This window comes from Nipponia nippon, unplaced genomic scaffold (assembly GCF_047370975.1).
Source record: "Nipponia nippon isolate SJK-2023a ecotype South Korea unplaced genomic scaffold, ASM4737097v1 scaffold_1, whole genome shotgun sequence".
Taxonomy (NCBI): domain Eukaryota; kingdom Metazoa; phylum Chordata; class Aves; order Pelecaniformes; family Threskiornithidae; genus Nipponia; species Nipponia nippon.
In genome coordinates, this window is record NW_028262290.1 from 140,393,611 (window position 1) to 140,416,220 (window position 22,610).

General features: G+C 36.7%; 1 protein-coding gene across 2 annotated transcripts in view; it reads right to left on the reverse strand.

Annotated features, from left to right (window-relative positions):
* Positions 1–22,610, reverse strand: part of CASD1 (CAS1 domain sialic acid O acetyltransferase 1) — a 34,738-nt gene that overhangs the window by 10,394 nt on the left and 1,734 nt on the right. The window contains exons 2-11 of one of the 2 annotated variants that reach the window (XM_087774599.1): positions 14,911–15,007; positions 14,086–14,206; positions 12,489–12,533; positions 9,926–9,988; positions 8,535–8,579; positions 5,835–5,958; positions 3,884–4,098; positions 2,429–2,854; positions 1,921–2,010; positions 1,210–1,329 (exon numbers count right to left, since the gene is read on the reverse strand). In XM_087774599.1, coding sequence (XP_087630725.1) covers positions 1,210–1,329; positions 1,921–2,010; positions 2,429–2,854; positions 3,884–4,098; positions 5,835–5,958; positions 8,535–8,579; positions 9,926–9,988; positions 12,489–12,533; positions 14,086–14,206; positions 14,911–15,007 — 1,346 coding nt within the window. The remainder of the gene's footprint in view (positions 1–1,209; positions 1,330–1,920; positions 2,011–2,428; positions 2,855–3,883; positions 4,099–5,834; positions 5,959–8,534; positions 8,580–9,925; positions 9,989–12,488; positions 12,534–14,085; positions 14,207–14,910; positions 15,008–22,610) is intronic. The other variant, XM_087774608.1, reaches the window with a different exon arrangement.

Genomic DNA, 22,610 nt, shown 5'->3' on the forward strand with positions numbered 1-22,610 from the left:
ACAAAAAAAACAATCCAACACATTTTCAGTTGAGAATGAAAGGAGAAGTAATGTACAATATTTGGCGACACTTTGCTATGTCTTGAAAAATGTAACGAATACTACAGTGATGCCTCTTGTTCATGTATTAGTAATCTACTTCAATGCAGAACAGTTGGATACTTAATAAAATAGCAACGTGAAGAGTTTCTTTAATGGATCCAAACGATCACTCATCTGAAAGAAAGAAAGATACCACAAGTGCTTTGGGGCACTATTAATGGCCCTAACTAACCAGCCAAAAAGTTTTTTATTTCACTAACAAGTGAGGAAAATATCCAGAATGCATACAAAAACTAAAAGCTTTCACAATTTAAGCAAGTGGAAATTACTTCAATTTAAATCAGAGACAAGACAACATCTGTTCCACCTACACTGCCATGCTGAATAACTTGTTCAGTAATTACCTTTATTCAGAGAAGAAGACAAAGAAAGAAATTCTGTACACAACTGTCTCTTGGATTCACCAAACATTTATCTACTTGTATAAAGAAAACTAACAGAAACATACTAATAATTAAAAAAAAAAAAAACAAACACATTGGAAAATATGAACATGGAGCAGACCGATGTAGTAAGAACAAGGTAAGAGAAGCAAAATGAAGTACTTCCAATGGCTAATTTGGGAAACCATAATTTTTTTGCCAACAGGGAGAGCCGATGAGAACATTCACACCACCTATCTATTTTCAATAGTAACTGGAGAAAGGCTGTTCCAGCGGGCGATTCAGAACATCACAGCTATCCACGTAAACCTCTTACTCACCAGTGACTACAGAGTAGATCTAGGAAGATTTAGCAAATAAGTTTGTTGTCAATGGTACCCCTCTTTATTGCCTGGATTATTACTTACATGTTGCTATATATTGTAAATTGCTACTGCAGTGAAAAGTCCATTGCTATATATTTGAAAATATTTGTCTTGATATTTTAAAGCCTACAATACTTGCATTTTTTACATTGCAAGTATCATTTATATCCTAGATGTTTGTATTAGATAAACACTACCGATTAAACAGGTCAGATGACATAGAAACAACAGCCATTTTTCATGTGCAAACCTTGATTAAGTAATCTCATATCACATTATTTACGAAGTACGGATATATTATGGATATTCTGTTATCTGAACAAAATTTCTTTATAAAAATGGCAAGTAGATATTCTCACCTGACACACTCTGTACGCACCAAAGTCCCCTTTCATCCAAAAATATGAGAAGTGTCCATAACCTGTCTGGAACAGATATGCAGCAACCAGAACTCGAATGTGCATGTATACAGGCAAAAACTGTTGAGAAAAATAAAGTACCTTTTATAAATGGCCACAGAAATGCTTTTAATTTTCCCTTCTTCCCCCCTATTTTATCCTTTTTCTGCATTGCACTAAATCAGGCTTACCTAAGAAAAGAAACAGTATGCTGCATTTCTCTGTTTCTTACTAAGCTCTTTTGTTGCCCTGACTTCTCTGATGTTAAAATAAGTTTCTGCTATTTATTGCTCTACACTTTCCATATTCTGTAACCAGTTAAGAGAGAGTTAAGACAGGATCTTTGAAAGCTTACCTTCAGCAGTTTCAAGTTCTGAACATAAAAATAAAGTGTTGCTAGCAATTAAAAATAAAGTAACGTAATATTCGACACTGAGGAAACAAGTATATTTTTTCATTGGCCAAGTAACACAAAATGCTCTTATCGATGAGATCTACGCTTAGAGAGAAAAACTAATTCTGCTAATACCATTTTTAAAACTACAGGAACAAGAGAAGGAGTTATTAATTCTATTCAACTCTAATATGCATTTGCACTATCTTTCTTTTGAAATAACATACCCAAACTGCATTCCCACTTAAAAAAAAAAATATGAAATTCTAATCACTTACAGTGCTTGCTCCAGACATATGATAAATCAAAATAACAAGTTGCATCCAGCCCTTCCATTCATCAGTCTGTTCTCTATTTAACACTTTAGTCTAATGCAAAACAAAACAAGAGTGTTGCTATTCCAAAAAGTACAACGAACATCTACAAAATGAGGAGAAAAAGTTCAAAACAATAAACCACTTTATGGGTAAATAGGTCTCAATTGTAAAATACTTCTGTCTAGTGGACACAGGTCTATCAGATTTTAACGGGCTCTACACTCTCTTGTATCTGAGCTATGCTGACTTCAAATGTCACTGAGTGACAATAGCTAGAGGCACTCATACCCATATGCTTTCAAAAAGCTTCTGCATCTAATTCCATGCAAACGTTACATTGCTTGTGAGTGCATTTTTTGCAGATGAGTTATACTGACTTTGAAAATATAACTTTCAATATTTAGTAATTAGTTATCTACACTCAAACTGGAAAACAACATTATAAGTAGAATGTCAACATGATCATTACCTCTTTGGTATTTTCGGTATAAAATACCCCCAAAACCAAGATATAGACGATTGGTATGAAGAAAGATGAATGTGTATAAAATTTATTTTCCTTCATGAAAAGATTTGCTCTGTCACATAGATAAAAATAGGTCATGATTAGACCAAGTTTGCAAAAGGAGTGTAAGAGCATCTCTAAAGTAGAAACATTAGGAGTGCTGATGGCAGGTTTCTTCTCCTCTCCACTTTCCAAATCAGTGCATGATTTGTTCTTCCGAAAATTATTCCGATGAATTAAATTGATAATTAAATATCCAATAATGGACAAAGTAAAAAAACAGAAAGCTAACTTCTGTATCAGAGTGAGAGGAGGTTGAGGCTGGCAGCAGGAGCCATCAATGGGCTTCATTATCTTATTGCAGTAGACATTCATAAGAATCATTGCATTCTGTGAAAGAAATAGGCAGTTTTGTCAATCTGTAATAAACACGTTAACATTTTCATCATAAGAAATTTTCTTCTAGATCATACATTGACAATAAAATATATGCATTTCTCCCTTATCATTACATAGATAAAATTTCACAGTACCCCCACATACCTAGTTGCATTCAACAGTACAGTCAAAACACTTCTTCCAAACAGGAAACCCTTGAGCTTCTTGAGGTACGCAAAAAGAGCTAATCCTAATCCTTACAACAGAACTGTTCTCTCTACTGGCTATAAAAGGAGCTATGAAGAGCTAAATGGACTATACGTGAAAAGCAGCTCATAAACTTGGGTCATGGTAATGAAAGTCTCTAAAACATGACAATGAGACTGAAATCTGTGGTGAGATGATATTTAGTTCATCCAGTACTTGAAAGCAACTGAAACCTGCAAAGAAGTGGAACTAAAAGTGACACGGCGGGAGAGCTCAGTTACAAGAAGGGCAGACTGACAAAGCTCAGAGGGGCTCACTCTGAGCCCCTATATATCATATATAGATAGGTTAAAATAAGCCCCTATCTATCATATATAGATAGGTTAAAATAAGCAATCAAGTCAGTGGCACTCCATGCAACCAGGAAAGTGTATATTTTGTGTTTTCTTATCCTTTTCATACTCCTTACTAAACAAAATTATGTGAGCACACAGGGGAAAATTGAAAACTTATTTCTTAGCACTGCTTTACAAATCGTTATCACTCTAATTCATGCAGAGGAAGGCAAGCAGTTTGCACTCAGTATCTGAAAGATCTAGCGGATTAACAGCTACTTTAAAATAGCTATGCACTAACGTGTTTGCTATTATGTTTTTTAAACATTCTATATAACTAACTGCCCTCCCAGCTATTGAGATCTTCTGAACAAAATTTCCTGAGAATGTGTAGGTTCTCATTATATTCATTATATTGTCTGCCATTTCAGAACATTCACTGAAAATCCCGTTTTACTATTATTACTGTTTAATGTTGACCAGTGATAAAAACACTTACTGTGTCTCTGCTTGATTCGGGGAGATGCAGGCCATCTGCAGACTTCATGATAGTTTCTTGTGCTATCAATTTTGATACACTGAACATTTTAACTTTAGCTTTGGAATTTCGGGAGCTGCTGTTCAGAATACGAACAGCTGCTTCATTATAAGCATCTATTTTCTCATTAGTGATCATTTTCCGACTTTCACTCAGCATATCTTCATAAACAGGGTCTGAATTTGAAAGGACAAAGAACAGGCACATTAATCCTCTACTTGACAAATACGTAGCTCAAGTTGTACAGGCTGCTTTCATTTAGATAGTCACGATTGTTTAATGGTACAGAAAAAATGTACAGTGAGGAACGAGTGACTGTTACAGTAACTAGAGTAGTAACGAGAGTTGTTTATGATGAAATGTTCTTATCACCATTCCCTAGTCATGCATATGTACTTACACATTAGAAAGCTTTAGCCAGACATAAATGCCTGTTTTAATTTCCCCAAACCCATGAAGAGCATATAATGCTGGAGTGCAGAGCTGTTTATGCCTTCTCTCAGTAACGGAATCCCCTGAGGAAAGACTCCAAAGCCAAGAGGACAGAAGGCAGGCAGCAGAATAAACACACTGAAAAAAGATATCTCTCAAACCCTCTAGTTACTCCAGAAGAAACCAGATTCTCATTTCTTTAAGTCACAGTCCATAAGCATATTCCACTTTCTCTTGTTGATTCCAGTTTAACTGATGGCAGAATTTCAGTTTTTCAGAAGAATGGAACACCACTTAATTGCCTGCAGGCTTCAGAAATTATGTAGAGCTTAACACAAAGCTACACGGGGTTCTAGATCAAAAGGTCAGCCGGAGATCAATAAGTTGCTATGAAAAGCTACTGATGTTCATAACTCCGGTGAAACACACTCTACGAGCTATAAGTTGACTTCCTTTAGCTACGTCAATGCCTACTTCTGGACAATCAATGTTTAGACAACTCAATGTGTACAGACTATTTTTCCTCTTATTTGTTCCATTAAAGAGCTCAGAGGTGACTTAAATGGACCGCATCTTTATGAACAGAACGTTGGGACATGTCTGACAGCTACCTGCTTCTGTTATAGATAAACATGGTTTTGAAAGGAATGCGAGAAGATTAATCTGTTGATTCAGGTTAACCTCTAGAACCATCTTTGATAGGAACTTGGATGTGACTGTAAGGGTACAGCTGGGTATATTCCTACCTGGGCTCAAAATCTGCCTATGTTTCTAACTAAGGTGATGATAATCTAAAATGCTATATTCTGTGGCAGATAAACCAGGAGCGCATTCTACCTATGAGCTCATTGCTCAGTGTCAGACACATAGCCTTAGTTTTATTCAAGAAAAGCAAAAGAATGTAAGCTTGGTGCCATAATAAAAATATCGCAGACTCATTTTGAACCATGATTTCTGGCTCCTAATCTTAACTCATCAGTGCTCAGTGTACAGAAGCAAGTTTCATTCTAGAGACTTAAATTCTCTATATTCTCTAGAGTATGTCTGTTCATTCTAGACACACACAGAGGATGCACTTGTTGAACCTCTCCTATTATTTATGTAACCGGAAAATTTAATTGAACACAGACACAGGAATACTGCTGGTTTGTGCACTTGTGCTCTTGAACCCCAGGAGGCACGTATGGAGCACAGCACAGGGAGAACAGACCTGGCATATTGAGTCTGAGAGTAAGCTAACAAAGAATTAAGAGTTCAGAAGGCAAAAGATTTTCCTGAAAGAGCTTTAAAATCTCCACTGCTATTAACAGCTAGTTAGGTACCAGCCAGTTAAGGCTGCAAGAAAGGCCAGATTGGAATTCAACCAACACCCTTCTTACTCGGCAAGTAAGCAGTATGGACTAAGTTTTCCATATCCTACAAGATAATGATTCAACAGACAGTGACAGTACAAATTGTTACCTACTGTTCATTACTTTACCTTGTAAGACCCAGTAAACATCACTACTTTTTGCTAATTTTTCCAGAAGAGGTGCAATTGAAGTGATATTGATTTTATATTGTGTGAGGGCTTCGTTGCTGCCATTGTGAATCTTGATAGACCACTGGAGAAACAGAGAGATATTCAGAACCTGTATGTCTGAGGACCCTTAATTAAGAGATTACATTGCTCCGTTAGTAGCTATTTTTCATTATTTCTATAAAGCTAGATTATTTCTTTAGTCTTCACTTCTAAAGTGCTAAAAAATTTCTTTTGGATGAAGCAGCTGTCTAGACAGATAATTACATTCAAACAGACCATTTAAATGTGGAGTATATAATATTCAACTTAATATATATTTGATTTTTCATAAATTAAATTATGCAAGGTGTTTTAATTAAAAGCCCCTTGACTTTGAACAATGATGAAGTAGCAAAGCCAGTCACATTATATAAAAATCATGGCCAATTTGGTTGATCTTACTCTAGGAAAACTGACCACAACAACAGATGCATGCAAGCAAAACTTGACGGTGGTATCGAGTTCCAATATTTCCATCTGTTTTGCAGATATCCACAAAGAAATAAGAAAAGAAAAAGAGCCATTTTAATTTCTGATTTAATCGTCTATATGAAATGATTGGGAGAATGCTATAGCCACACACGAATTTCTTCTAACTTCTGAAAAGAATCTCCCATGCTGTAAGAAAAATAGATCAACATTTTTTTCAAAGTATTACTGTATCTATACTGATTTAGTCAAAATCTGTAAAAAAAAAAAAATAAATAATTTAGTCTGAATGTCGTGAACTCTCTAATTATTTCTAAATATCTATATAAAAATTTTGATGTAAGCCAAGTACACTGCTTAATCCACTTCTTGAGAATATTATTGAATATAAACGAATACTTCATGAAACCAAATAACATGCAGCTGCTCTGAGAATTCACACTCTGGAAAAAAAGCAGTTTCTCCCAGTAGCTAAATCTTTACTCACGAAACACCTACAGTATTTAAACAGACGTATTAAGAAGCATATTCTATTCAACAGGAAGTCAGGAACTAAGAAGCAGAGTACTGCAGTGACATTCTCAGAGCATCTCCTTTTCCCAGAATAAGCAAGCAACTGAATTTTGTACTAGTTGGAGCTTCTCCAGCTTATAAGACTTTACTTCTATTTATAAATTGTTATGCAGTTGACATCTTAAGACAGACATGTCCAGACCAAAGTAGCATGACCCAACCGAGAGCTAAGTTAAAGATATAGGTAAGTTTCAAAATGCTGACAAGTCCAAGGGCACACACCAGCTTAATCTAGTAGCAGGATATCACGCTAGTGCTAGCCATGGTAATGTTGCTGATGTGTCAGATTTTTGAAGCACTTTATTCTTCTGTAAGTCCCTTAAAATAGAGGATGTTTATCTTTGGCCAAGTCTAGATATCACTATTAACGTTTTGTGTAAATATATTAGCGTTATAAAGACCTGAGCATCACATACATATTGTTGGTTCATATCTCCTGCTGTCCACGAAGGACAACAAGCTATGACTAATGTATATATATGAGTAAAATGAATTATTTAGCTAAGAGTCCTGTAGTTTTGCAACCTGATCTTTTGCATGCAAGAAAGGATTCCGACAAAGGAAGAGAATTTGGGGGCTTCACCTGTAAGGAAATAGAGAATTTCTGATCCCTCAGGAAATGTGTGGAGGTCTGCATACAAATATGACCTTCCCCTAAAATTGCGGAATTCACCCTAGATTGGCATGCCCGGGAGCTTCCAGATTGGTAGAATGCCTGAACTTTCTCTAAACCAAACTGTTTTCAAAGGATTTTGTTTAAAATGGAACACATTTTTCCCCCATCTACATTTGAGCTGGTATGAATTTACAGTAGCTAATTCCTTTCAAATTCCAGTTCCAAAATACTTGGAAGTAAGGGACATTAAATGTAGAATTAATGACACGAGCAGTTGTTCAACTCTTGACCCCCAGTACCAGCCAACTGCTGGAACAGACTACTTAGGGGGGCTGTTGAGTTCCATCCCTGGAAGTTTTAAAGAATTGGTTGACTCTTGTCAAGCACGACACAGGTATAACCAATCCTGCCTTGTGGCAAACTGGTAGGTTAGGAGACCTCTTCAGATCCTTGTCAGCCCTGTTTTCTGTGATGCTGCAGCTCTTAGCTGTGGTGGAAACTTCCAGTGGAACAAGAATCAGGAAGTGCAATCTCTTTGGTTGTTGCATTATTCCTGTAAAATTCAGGTTTTTGCCCACATAAGTCTAAAAGAAATATGTGCACTCAAAAAGAGCGTTCCAGATTGGGCCATGCTCAAAAGCAGCATTTTGTGACTGCATTTATTAAAAATGCATCGCAGTTAATACACAAGTACTTTTATTTAACTTTTTAAATTAATAATCTGCTTTTAACAAAGAAGCTACTTTATTAGCTAGGTTCAAGCTAATCAATGCTTATCAATCAGTATTGCTGCCAAAAAGCAAGTACTGTACATCACACAGCTATAATAAAATGTATCTGACATTTTAGAACTACTTGTTATAACAGAAAATTCACTGAGAGTATATTTTTTATTATAAATTGAGTTTAATAACTTCATCATGTAACCAACTTCAGAGCATAAAAGTTATGCTACTAGAACTTCCTTCTTTACTAAAATACCCTATATACGTATAACTTACCGTGGCAGCTCCTGCTACAATTATATGAGGTTTTGTCACAGAGCCCTAAGACACAAAGTAAAAATATTCACAAATTATTATTATATTGAGCAGGTTAATTAAGACTCATATCTTAATTAACTGTGACTCAACCTGTCCATCAGTTAACGGTTACGAAAGAGTAGATTGCAGATATATTACAGAGAACATCAATTTGTGATATAGCAGAATTTTCACATAACAGAATCTGCAAAAGTGCAAAGCATCAGTAAGTGCTTACAATCATTATCAATTTAGCAGCATAAGTTATCTTTAAATGCTATCTAAACATCCGCTAAGGTCAAGTAAACTGTAGATCATACTATGGAAGTACTTTTTCTCTCAGTGTCTCTCAGCATTCTCAAACATCTGTTTGGGCTGTTCTACTGACTGAAGTGACTAAAAACCCACTGCAAAAACAAAACAAGGACATCGGACAGTTGTTGCCCTTGTCTGAAAGTTATGTCTAGGACAAGGAACACAATATGCACTCAAACAGAAGAGTACAAGGAAACAAACAGTGCTGATCACCTCAGTATGAGTTTTGCCTTGGCACAGCAAGGGTTTAGCAGTTCTCAATTTTTTGTGGTAATCAGAGAAAAACAAATAACTTCAGCTATCTTGATGGAAGGTGTTGTGCAAGAATGACAAATAGGGTAGCAAAGAATCACGGGGGGCCATTGCTAAGTAGCTCCAGGCTTTTTAAAGGTCATGAAAGGAAGAAACACGAAAAATTTAGTTGCCAATCTGTAAACATATTACTCATTATCAGAATTACATACATAATTTTATGATGTAGGTTGTCATGTTGTTCAGCATAACTGAAACACGTAAAGTAATTAGTACGTAATTTGAGGGAAATATTGGGAAAAAAAATAATAGAGGCATTCTTGACTTTCCAAATTGCCTTTGTCCTTCAGTTTGGAACACTCAAACATAAATATAAAATCATACAATCATGGAATATCTCAAGTTGGAAGGGATCCATAAGGGTCAAAAATGTTTGGTCACATAAAAGCAGAGCCATTACAGACACAGAAGAGAAATGTCACATCAGAGTAAAATCCTTTCAGCTCTTAATAGGATGAATCAACCTATTTCTAGGAAGTAGGGTTTTCTGGTTTGGTTTTTTTTGGCCCAAGTGAAGCCACCCTTGAGACCAGGAGATGCGCAGAAACATATACACCAGTAAACATCCTCCCTTCATTATTTTGATGTCAAATTTCAGATCTCTGTACGTAACTGACTGAATATGTGATACGCTGCAGCTGCTGGACTCCTAGTAATTATAGTTGTGTGTAGGAAAAAAAAGAAAGGTAGTAGTCCTCAGTCAGTTGCATACTCTCCTAAAATAAACAGTTTTTAAGACAAACCTCAGTCCAAGATTTGATACGTTGCCTCATAGAGCCATTAACTTCTGGATACCACAGGAAATCCTGTAAAATAAATGCAGATTTACTCTGTAAGCTTAAATACAAGCAGTAGACTAATAACAAAAAATAAAAAAAAACACCTAATTGCCATCAATTCAACCATGAAGAAAACACACCTGGCCCAAAGTGAGATTTCCTTTATAGTTAGCATGAAAAGCCTGACTTCTCAGTCTAGCATTGAAAACAGGAAGAAAAAAAAGAAAAAGAAAAAAAAACCCATAAAACCCCTTTTCCCCCATGAAAAAAAAAGAAATTTTCATTTGTATTTCAGGAGTTGGGATTTCACCAAGAAGGTAATTTTTTAGCTTCTGCCAAATGAGATGTCCTTGAGCTTCCAATGCAATCAGGGCTAAAACCAAGCTCACATCTGTAACTTATTTGTTACAACTTGCTTTTTGCTCAATTTCCCAAAGTTTTTACCAACGTGGGTTTTTTTTTTTCCTTCCAGAACTTTACATACTATGATTGATAGCTTGAAATCACAATTTTCAAACAAAAAGAAATACTAACATTTTACATTACCACTTCATAAATTATTAGCTGTTTAAATCTCATAGTGCTATGGACATTAAATGCATTACCTACTGACATTTTTTTAGATACAAGGAGTAGTGCCCAACCTTCATCTAGAAGGACAGTCTAGACTTTGACTAGTGCTATTATGTCTCCCAGGTAAGGCTGAGACTACCTAGCATCTAGTTATTCCTCAGCTGCAGAACTATCGGAAGGACTACAAATACATATTAAAGTGAAATGGCAGGGATTACATATGCAGAAATTACTGTAAGGAAACTTTATCATGCAGAATGCAGAAACACTACCATCAGAGAGGAAATCTCCACCTGCACAGACCTAAAGATTTTGGTAGTTCCCTTGACTACTGTCAATTCACTATTTGGCAGGAATCTGTGAGCAATCAGGCAGCCATCTTGTCGCAAATGGGTGACTTAGATCACTTAAAAAAATCACCGTCAAAGGTATTAGCAAAAGTGGGTTTAATATGATGTTGTAAAAGTGTGACTTAAGAAAGTTCAATGGCAAGGTTCACTCTGTTACTGTACGGCACAATCATTTGAACAATGATTCAAGACTACCAAGGCACAAATCAAAGTTACCAAGGCACAAAATCAGCAGTGGCTGAAGGATGGAAGGGTCAGTGCAATGACTAGAAAGGGCAAACTTAAACTCTCCACTTGTTCCCAGTGATTTTTGCTTTTGTTTGTCAAGTATTTTCTACATTTAGATTACTGGGTCACAGCCATGCTGAATGTGAAAATTCAGCTACCGTGCCAATAATGTCAACAGAAATACGGCATCAAAACAAGGCAGCAGCAGACTAGGAATATATTCTTAGCTACCCAGACATCTCCCAAAAGCCCAAACCTGCGATCTCAAATCTTGGTGGTTAGCCACCTACCAAGGCTTAACGAGTTCTGAAGATGTAGTTCTGTGTCAGACTACATCAACATAAATCACATTGCTTTGTCCCCTTGTCCTGCTGTGTGTTCTGCCCCTCTTTTCCAGCATTCGCATAACCATATGATGAGCCACACCAGACCTGACCAAAAAGGAACCCTACAAGGTAAGTTTTTGGCTGAACTGACTTCTAAACCAGCCCACTCCACAGCTGTACCAGGGCTAGTTACAGCACAAACCCGGGAACAGACTGTGAAGAGCAACAGAGTGGGACAATATAGGCTTAAATTGCCATGGGCTCACACCATAAAATGTTATTCTGTACCCTAAATCTTAACCATGTACACAAACAGGTACTGAAAACTCACTTGCAGACAACTGAGCAAATACACTGCTTCTTTAGTTTTCATGAACAGAGAATGAGTTGTCTCCAGGGGATAAGCAAATACATGACTAGCAGAATCCCAGCGCTGCTGAGAGCTGTCATGGGAAGCAAAGAAAGCTATTGAGGATACCATCTCAACTGCCAGGGCAGAGGAGAACAGAGACCTTCACAGAACCTACCCTCAAGTACTTTGTTTGTTTTCTTTTTTTGAATATCCACATTATAATCAACATTGTGGTTACTTCTCCATGTGGAAAGAATACTTGCTGGGATAGCACAGAGAGCTTGATGGCAATTATGACAATTACCATTCCAAGTAAGTGAGCCCCAGATACTTATTCTTACAGCAGTGCAACAGTGAACTTCCTGGCAAAAGCTATTCTTGGGAAGGCCAAATTATAAGATCCGACAAAAAAAAAAATTACACATGCTTCCAGAACTTATACCCAAAGCCAACAGAGAATACTCAAAGCCAAAATCTCTCAAAGAATCTTATTCAAAATATAATATGTTAAGATACGCTCTGATATATTTTGTGGAAAAATGGTAAAGAATGTTGATGGTCTAAAGCTTCTTTTGACTTTTACAGCATTTGTGGAAATTTGAAAAATCCAGCTCTGACTGCAATTTGGATTACGTTGTATGAAATAATAATATGCATGATTATGGCTTGCAATTTAATGCTAGGTAAAAAAAACTTACCACTTTAATTGAAGCAGATTTATCTTCAAAAGGGATATTTCCATGCTGCCAAAAAAACCAAAACAATAAAACCAAAGTAAGACAAACTTTCAGAAGGAAAAAAAATATTTACATTCATATGTTAATTTGCTCTCACCCAAAGGTTCATCTTCAGTAGAAAGGATTTTTCTTGTATAAACTTGTCAGTATACTCATGCAAAATGTTTATGTTACTTTCTTGATAAAACAAACTACTCGCATAAAGGGTTATTTTTCCTGGAAGAAATCTATCCAACAAAGTCTGAAATGCTTTCTGTTCACTCCGTTACAAAAGTATAAAGTATTTTCCTAAATCTAGCCTCCCAAAATGAGCAAAACTTAGACTTTTTTTCCTTTCTTTTCTTACATTTCCTTTTCACTAGCCTTTCTTTTCATTTGCCCATCTTCTTGGCACAAAAAAACGAAAACAGTTTTAATTAAAGAATAAAAGAAAATAATCTCAGGCAGAAATAAAGTCTGGAATACATTATTAAATTTGCCGAGTGAGACTGTAAGAAATCAGAAAGGAAGCAGTCAGATACTGCATACATAATCTTCCTTTAAAATATTACTAAATACAATATTAGTTTCAATCCTGGTCCAAAACAGCAAGTGTGTTTCTCTTCCACAAACTGAGATATTGATTTCATAAATACTTGACAAAAGATACCTCTCGACTTAAAAAACAATTATAGCACTCTGTCATACCCTCACTTTTGGGCAGCAATGTTGACCTAACCAAGAGACTAGGAAAAACAGAGTTATTCCATCAATCAAACATCTTGTTTTGACAAGTGAAAGTGACTGCATGCCGCCTGCTGAAAAAGCTGCCAGCTTGCACTTCTGAACGATGGAAGTACTAAATAATTGACAAATCTGATCTACAGTTGAAAGTGAAACATCTTTTCCCTCACATATGTACATATATCCACAAAGGGATATGCCTAAGAAGCACAATATAGTAAAAGGAATTAATATTCTGTTCAACAAATGGCACAGCTAAATCCTTTCTTACTGCTTCCACCCTGCAAGCTGCAGTTTACATTCTTCACCTTATAAAATTCAAACAGCTCTTCAGCAGCAATCAAAAGGAAGGTAAGATCAGAAGCTATTTTTAGTTTCAGCCTCAAGTTAGACCTGGAAATCTATCATTGCCCCAAGGATTTTTATGAACAGATTAGATCAGCAATTTAACTGACATTTAAAATCACAAATTATAATCCATGAATTACTACTATCTAAAAACACACAAAGGAGCAATCATTTTCTCATCAAGAAGCCAAATATGAAGCATAAGTTGCTATGGGACAAGTCAGCTTCATTAATTTATTCCCAGACTGCCGCAAGCTTTCTCTCGAGCTTCCTGGTTCACTTCTCAGATTCCCAATCATCTCATTAGTACCCAAACAATTATCTTGGTCTGATCTTGCTCTTCTCCAGAAGACTTTTCTATGGTTCTTCTTCCTCATGGCTAAGCCAGCAAACAGTATCATTTCTTGCTTTTTTGAAGTTCAGAGAAGAGTTATGAGGTAAATTAGGAAGAAAAAAACAAAAACATCATCAAAATAAACTAGCTCACCTTATTTCCTTCTTCTTTGACTTGAGGATTTATGAGTTTTATAAATGAATAGAACAGCTGTCGAATTCTAGAATCTCCTATAAACACAACATGCTTGTCTATGAGGCAATTTTTTGCTTCACTGTAAAACAAAACAGCAACATTCATGTTACTGGAAACATATATTTTAGGAAAAAGTCTTTAGAAAATCTACAGAGCAATAGAGATAATTCTAAGCATTATATCCAGCTCTAAGGAACAGTAAATCTTTTTTTAAACATGCTGAATTAGTAAGAAGTTCAGCGTAATTTGCATAGAAATGAAAATGAACTCTTCTGCTAATGTGATTAGGCAAACAACAAAGCAGGCTTTCCTATACTGTGGTGCTACAAACACAGTAGTTTCAAAATGGTAATATACAGCGTTAACTAAAAAGTAAAGTTCTCTTACTAGTAGGTGAAAAAATGTGACTGGTAATTTTGTTTGGGAATTTTTTACTCGCAATTCTACACATAAGGTCAGCATTTTCCCTTTCAGCAATCTGAGAGTGACATATGAAGCTATGCAGTGTTTTGCAGTATCTTGTGGCTCTGCATAACACGTATCAGCACTACTATCACCAACATTTATTTGTAGCTTTATATATGAATACAACTATGGTAAACACTGTAGACACACAGATAAGGTACAAGGAACAGACTGCCTTCTGATAAATGTTGCATATTTTTGAAAGCCTAGAGAACCAGCTATAAAGTGAAAAATACATGACACTGCAATTACTACAGCTGCAGTCAAACAATGACTCTTCTTTCCAGGCAGATGAACAGAAGACATCAGCTTTCTTACCTATTTTTATACTTATGCATCATGCAACTGTGCGGTTGCCATACTTTTTCTCCAAGAAATCTCCCACTCGACAGAAGATACTCACACGTATCACCACCTTTAAAATGTTATATTAAGATTAGAATTCAGACATGTGAAAGTTAAAACATAGCCCCATTGCTATTAAAAAAATATTTGAAACACGGGAATTGAAACAATCAACATCAGTAAACAAATTTAACTTATTCTGAAAACATCTTGCACAAGTTTCTGCAAATTGCCTTCTCACTTGTTATACCACACTTCTCTGTAAATCACTCCTCTGTCCACAAACTTTTAGTGATCCCATTTCTGCTGTCAGAAAGCTGTTGTGATCTAGAACGGCATTTCCACCAAAAGATACCAATCCACTGGGCTATCTACTATCCAGAATACACTAATATGAAATTAAAGAATACAACAGTTCAATATAATAGTCTTCTACACAGAATCACCACACACATCACCTTGTATAGAACATGAATCTCAACAGGAGATTTGCAAGAAACTCTATTACATCTCCTTGCTTAAGACACAGCGGTCACCTTAGGACAGGTGAAATTACATGCTAGGTTAATAGGCAGAACAAAAAACATTTACAGAGAATTTGTTGATCATTCTGAACTGCAGTTACCTTTTCCAGTCAAGAAGCTTTACACTAATTAAGATTAATCACTTTACGGGTGGTGATGTGTCAAGTCACTTTAAGTGCATATAAATAAAATACCTCAAGTTATGCAATCAGTGAGGTTTATCTTCCAGCAAACGTCATGCCAGATTCTGCTGCCTTGTAACTGAACACAACTGAATAGTGTTCACTGCAAGAGAAGTTGCCCTCCAACATTTTTGTCATACTTGGCAATTCAGAGCACTGACAAAGAGGGAAATGGTGGTGAATGAAATAGCAAGTACCTGTGCTAGCTTGTACAGAAACAATGCATGACAGCCGATACTTAACATCTTCTGTGAAACCTTGGCCTCATTAAACTCAACAGAGAACTGCTCTTTCACTCCACTGAAACTTGCACTAATTCTAAATAGGGCTTTTTCTATCTACTACCTCTTTTCAGGGCTGCTGGGAGCCACACATTACAATGAAACAGACTTTCTGCTTCAATTATTACGAGAAAATCTGAAGCTTTATCTAGAACTGCAAATTAGACCAAGTGAACAGAAAGAGGTGCAAGCAGTGTGAGGTCTGAGGTCCGTAGGAATGGGAATTTACAAGGCACCACTGATGTCTACCGAGACCCAAGCTCACAGTCCTCAAAGATCAGTACTATAGTAAAGCTTTTAGGAAAAAGAGACAGAGCTGTGGTATCACTTCCCTGGTGCTTAAGCAAAGGCTTCCACATGACCACAGTCCAATCACTAAAAAAACAGGGGCGGGGGGAGGTATACTGTATAAAGAAAGGCTTTCTGTGTAACATTCTGATAAGAAAACATATCCTAACTTAGGGTCCTAAGATCACAGTGAGAGCTAACTAATTCTCAATGCACTGAATCAACTTTGTTGTTGTTGTTTTTTTTTTTTTAGTTGGACATAGGATAATTGGGAAAATTACTTCTTTCCACAATTTCCCAATAGTGGGAAGAATGACAATAGTATCTACATTGCAATGTTTTGTCTATAAACATTTTAAACCTATGGGTAATAAACTTCAGAAAACTAATCATTACACGGGTGATGGAAACATACCTGTATTTCCAACAAACATGGAACTAGGATCTTTATAATCCTGCATGACCACAGATTTTCTCCAGGTAATTCTTGCATTAACATTGGCAATGATGTTGTTACTCTAGTTCATGAGCTGATACTCAGCTGCCTGCTCCTTCACAATCCACCCAAAAAACCAAAAAGGTAAGGTTCCCATCTATGAAGCTGGGAAAATGTTACAAAAAGCATACAACAAAATGCATGTTTAAAGTATAGCTGACAGCCAAAACTCTTAGTTTTCTCTTCCTTCAAACCTCTAGTTCTCTCCTACTTAGGATACATGAAGAACATCTCAGATACAGAAGTACAGACAACGCAGCTCATGTATGCTGCTTCTTGAAGAAGAATATAAAATTAGCTTGGAGGAAGGAAGAAGTGGCAGCTGAAGACATCTTCTATCCCCACCTTCCTCTCTGAAACTCCTCCTACCTGTTTTCATGAAAATCAGAAAAGGGAATGTAGAACAGACTGCATTATAACTGTTACTCCTTGGCTCATTTATCTAACCAAACCCAGCAGTTGTAACACAATCAAGCAGTATTATTTACCATGATCTAAGGCTCCTCATTCCCTCATTTCAAAATGCAACTCTAACAACCGGACTTATTTTCTTTCCTGGAACTTCAATTACTTACCACTGCTATTGCATCGTGACTACTAAAAAAAGCTGGAATAACGTGAAGAATTATAACAGTCTTGAAAAAGGTCTGGATAAACATATCAGAGTCATAGCTCTGGATTTGGGTTGGTTCTCCATGAGCAACCCACACATGACATACTCCTAACATGCACAATAAACAGGCTTTATTAAAACTGTCATTCTTTACTCCTTATCTCTCAGTTTTGGGAGCTCTTGGTCAGGCAGATTTTGACGCATAGAAGCACAATGTGTTTAAAATTTAAATAAAATACATACATATGGTGATAAACTATTTTTATCATCAATAAAATTGTATTAATCACCCTAGGGTAGTTCAGGAATTCCCTCAAATTGACCAGTAACCTCTCAAGCAAATCCTTGAGGTACCACAAATCAAATCAACACTTCCTTCCTAATCTCAACGCATATGCACTATCCATGTCAAACTGATTAATTACTGCACAGCAGCAATGGGATGTGGCAAATGGCCAGACGCAGAGGGCCACACGCTTCTGAACCTTTAAAGGGCTCTCATGAAAGTATGCCAAGACCATAGACGTAGGCTGAACTCAAGACGTTTCCATATAGGTAGTCTCTGTAACTCTCCTATTTTTCAACCAGTACAGGTAACTCCAGGTCAGCAACATAATCTTTTTTTTTTTTTTTTTTTGCAGTCTGTGGCTGTTTCATTATTCAGTACAGTGCCATTTCTGAACAGATTAAAGAAAAGACCTTCTGGAAGCAATTTATCAATGCCGTTCCGCTCCTCTTTCAACCGTTGCTACTTATAAGACAGCTGCTGATCCTGCTGCCAAAACTTCTGCAGAAGTAGCTCAGAACACAGATGACACGCAACCTACTTTTAACCTACATTTTAAATATGTTGGCATAGCTCAGATTTGCTGGACAGACATCTTTCTAGTAGAAATCATAAATTCAAAATTACCATAGTTTCAGTTTTTCTTAATTGTTTCAAATAAAATCCTGTTTCTACACTTCGGCTTTCAAGCAACATAATTTCCTTGATTCTCAAGCATATACACTTATGTAAACTATCGTTTCTAGTAAGTTGCATAAAAATGCAATTGTCAGAAATAATAAAAAAACATCATCAAACTCATGTTGCTTGTGATTAGATTATGAGAATACGTGACTTGCAGTTATTAGAGCTACTGCTACAAAGCCCTCCACTTTGCAGATGATGACAATTAGGAGATATATCAGAGTGATATCAGAGCGAACTATGTAAAAGAGAATCTACCACTAATCACACTCCCTCTGAAATCCATTAACTGGCTGAGGAAGATGTATAAGAAAATAAGGACGGTTATTCACAGTCAGCCTGGTATTCTGCCTCCAACAGGGGCCATAAGCAGGTGCTCAGGGGTGAGTAAGAAAAGGGCAAGTAAACGTTATGTTCTTGTCTTCCAACAATATTCTTCCAACTATGTTCAGTCCAAGGACTTTCTGAGTTGGATATGGTTTCTACACATTTTGTAGAACCTTCCACAGATTTCTTTCCAACAAAGTCATGCGGTCTTCTCTTCAATTTTTCAGCATCCTCAGCATCCCTCTACAAGAGTTTTCCACACCCGCAGCCACTGCTTGAAGAATCACCCCCCTTTATTTTAAATATGGTTTCTATTAGATTTACTTGGCACTCCCCAGCTCTTCCATAGGAAGAAACAGTTCGCACTCATGTCTATCACGATTTATAGACCACTATTAACCTTTCCTCAGTCAGGTTTCCAAGACTGAAAAACCTCAATTTACTAACTCTTCATAGGAGAGCATATTCCATATCTCGAGTTCATGACCCAAGCTTGGTAGCTCTGCACTCCGTGGCACTCCCATCATAACTACCCACAAATAAAACAATCATCCATCCTACAGTATGTTTACTGAAATAACATTCCAAACATCACACACTGTATACATTTTAAACATAGAGATAATATTTTAGGCCAAGGAGTTATGTCTTCTTTCCCAACTCCAGATACCGAATATCCTACTATTTCCCTCAGCAATATTAGAAAGCTCCTGAAACTCATTAGGAGTATTACTGATGTCTGATGTCTTTATATATAACAGTAGAAGTTTGGGGGGGGGGGCGGGGGAAGATGAGGGAGGAGAATAAAACAAGACTGAAGCAGCAGCCAAGAGAGTAAACTGGAGGTTACAGACAAGACAGTGCCTCTGGAAACGCCCAAGTTGTACTTAGGAGATGAAATACACAGCAGCCAAAAAACCACTCTCATTTTAATAAACCACATCTTCTTCTTAACCATGAATGAGACCTTAAAAGAAAGAAAAAACAAAAACAAAAACCCAAAACCTGAGAAAAAGAAATCTAAGTGCCATTCTATACACAAAACACAGACCATTCTTTTTAAGTTCTTCCTTTGTGCTTTGCGTACATTACCTTTTATTTTCATCAAATGTTGCACTTAGATGCACTACGGTATAGTTATACAAAGAGTATAATTTCTCTGAATTTTATTATGCTCATTATTCTCATTTATCGTTCCTCAAAATCATGTTTTTTCCATTGAGACTGTGAAATCTCGAAGTCTTCATTCAGTGCCAGAACAGACTATGTTTCACAATACTTCCTCTAAAAGGCACACTCTCTATTTCGAAGAGAACAATTGAATTTCCATTTCTATTATTCAAATTAAAATATAGTTTTAAACAGGATCTATCAGTGCTGATTTTAAGAATGTAAAATTTTAAATAAAAACTTATTTCCAACAAGGTTTAGGACTGTACCCTTGAAATATGATAATAACTGAAAAATACACAGCACTAACTTCACTGGACAGTATATAAACATTTAGTCCAATTAACTCTTCACAGAAGCTGTACACAAGTTAAAGACAGTCCTTCTCTCAACTCACTTTAAGTTTTGCAAATAACGTAGGCGACCCCTAAATATGATAGTCTCCCTGAACGTGAATTTGACCTTCCACAACCCCAGTCCAGCATTTTTTCATACAAGTAACTTTTATACAGCAGGTTTTACTGGGAAGTGCAGTGGGCTGCTCCTACCTATAATATTTATTTGAGTGACTGAGGCCAAAATTAGCTGAAAACTTTACATGTAAAGACAATTAGACAAAACGAAGGAGTCCTAACTGAAGTCTCAATCATCCAAAAGCTCCCAAAGGAAGCCAAGACAAAAACAACCGCTTTATAAAACAAATGCATATTCTTAACTTTAATTGATGCCTTGTGAACTTTTCAATATTGCAATGGGAGAAGAAAAATAGATGGCAATCTGCACAACGTGGGTTTCTAAACTGAGCAAGATAAACTAGGCTAACTACCAAAAAGTTAAAGCATCCAATTGCCACTCATTTGAAAACTTAAAAAGTACAGACACACTGCAAACAGAAAATCTAAATATTAATACTTTCACTCCTACCTAGAGATAGTGAGAAAAAGGAAGAGGTATGAAAGAAGCAGGCTTTATGTGCCTTTATCACTTTCAGAATATCTTCCTCAAAAAGTCTTAAAAATAACTACTGTCTCTCAAGGAGTTTGAGAGACCATGCTTGTTGCACAGAAAGCAGGATTAATCACTGACAAACCTTCTTCACATGTACCATTCTCTGTCTGGTTATATACATTGGTGGACTTGGCAGTGATAGGTTAACGGTTGGACTCGATCTTAAGGGTCTTTTCCAACCTTAACGATTCTATGATTTTATGATTATTTGCGGCTTTTTCCTTCTGGCTGAATTGTCCAAGGGAAAAACTGCAGTAGGACAGAAGTCTCAACACTGTCAATGTCCTTCTGTGGCATAAGTTTGATTTTTTAAATAACAGAGGACATGAAATAACAAAGTATTTTGACTTAAGACATAATTTTTCTTCAAAGCCAACTGTCTTTGTCATCCTTTGTATACAGTACAGGATACCTATACACCAGGATCTTGTCTGTATCATCAGGCATGTCTAACTCCATGAACATGTCTAATTTCAATCTCACTTTCTCCATTATTCAGGCAGTTGCCCTTTCAACTAATGCAAACTTTACGTTATCAGTTTCTTCAGACAGTAAAGATCCAATGGGGGGGGAGGGGGAGGAAGCCCACACCTCCCACAAAACAGATTTCACCACTATTTGTTCATATGCAGCTCTTGCTCATTTCCTCCATATTCCTGGACACCTATGAAAGAGAGACAGTATCTACATGGGTGGTTAATTCATTGTTAAATTTCTTGTTTGCTCCACTGTGGCAGAACATATGTTCACATGAACGAGTTGGTCTTGCCTGCTCTCCTCTTCCTGACAGCAGCTCACAACAGATGCTCAAAGACAAAGTATAAAAGCACGACAAACCCAGAGCAACCCCTTCCCTGGCATGGCCTGGCCTTCACGGCTCAGCAACTTCGAGCCAGAGGGTCTAAGGAGTGCAGCATGTTTGCAGTCCACCTCATCCACCCTCTGCAAATCAGGATAACTCTTTTTGGGGTATTTTCGGGATAAAATCTTGGCAATGTGTTTCAAAACATCTTGTGCGGAAAAAAGCACTTTCTTCTGATCATTTTAAATATACTGCCTGCTAATTTCATTTGTCAGTTGATGCTTTTTGTGTTATGACACAATCACAATGAATCTACTTTCCCCCAATAATCAATATTTGAGACAATTACCAGGTTACTCATTTTCTGTCCAAGCTACAGAATTTTAATCTTTTTCACTACTTCTTGTACAGAAGCTGTTTCATTCTTCTGCCATTTGTGTTGCTCCTTTGTAGGCTTTTTCCAAGCTCTATTATACCACTACTAAGAGGGGGTGAGCAGGACCACTGACAATAAGGAAGGTACGGGTTAGCTTTAGTTGTGCAGTATCACAGTGAAGTCTTCTGTTTTGTTTTTCATTAATTGCCAAAATTATCCCAACATTTGCTGAATTTCAGATGTTTGAGATCACTGAAGGGTTGCAGAATGATCTCTCAAGCACTTCTGCTTTTATCTATCCTGAATACTTTGTATTTGCTACAAATGCTCCACCCTCCTTCTCTAAACTCTTTGTGTCTTTTGAATGTTATTTGTTCGAAGGAGACCAAACTGGTAACTTCTCTCACTCTATGCCCTATCTTCTAAACAGTTATTGGAAAGCCTCTCTCCTACCCTGTAACAGATTAAAGAAACTAAAAGCCTTAGGCACAGGAACTTGTTGAAAGCTTTGTGAAAATCCATACAGACGATATCAACTTACATGAAGGCCTGCAGATTCTCACTGTTTTATGATTTGTGACTCAACCCCCACATTGACTCTCTATCATATATCGTATTTATGCACAATCCAGTTTC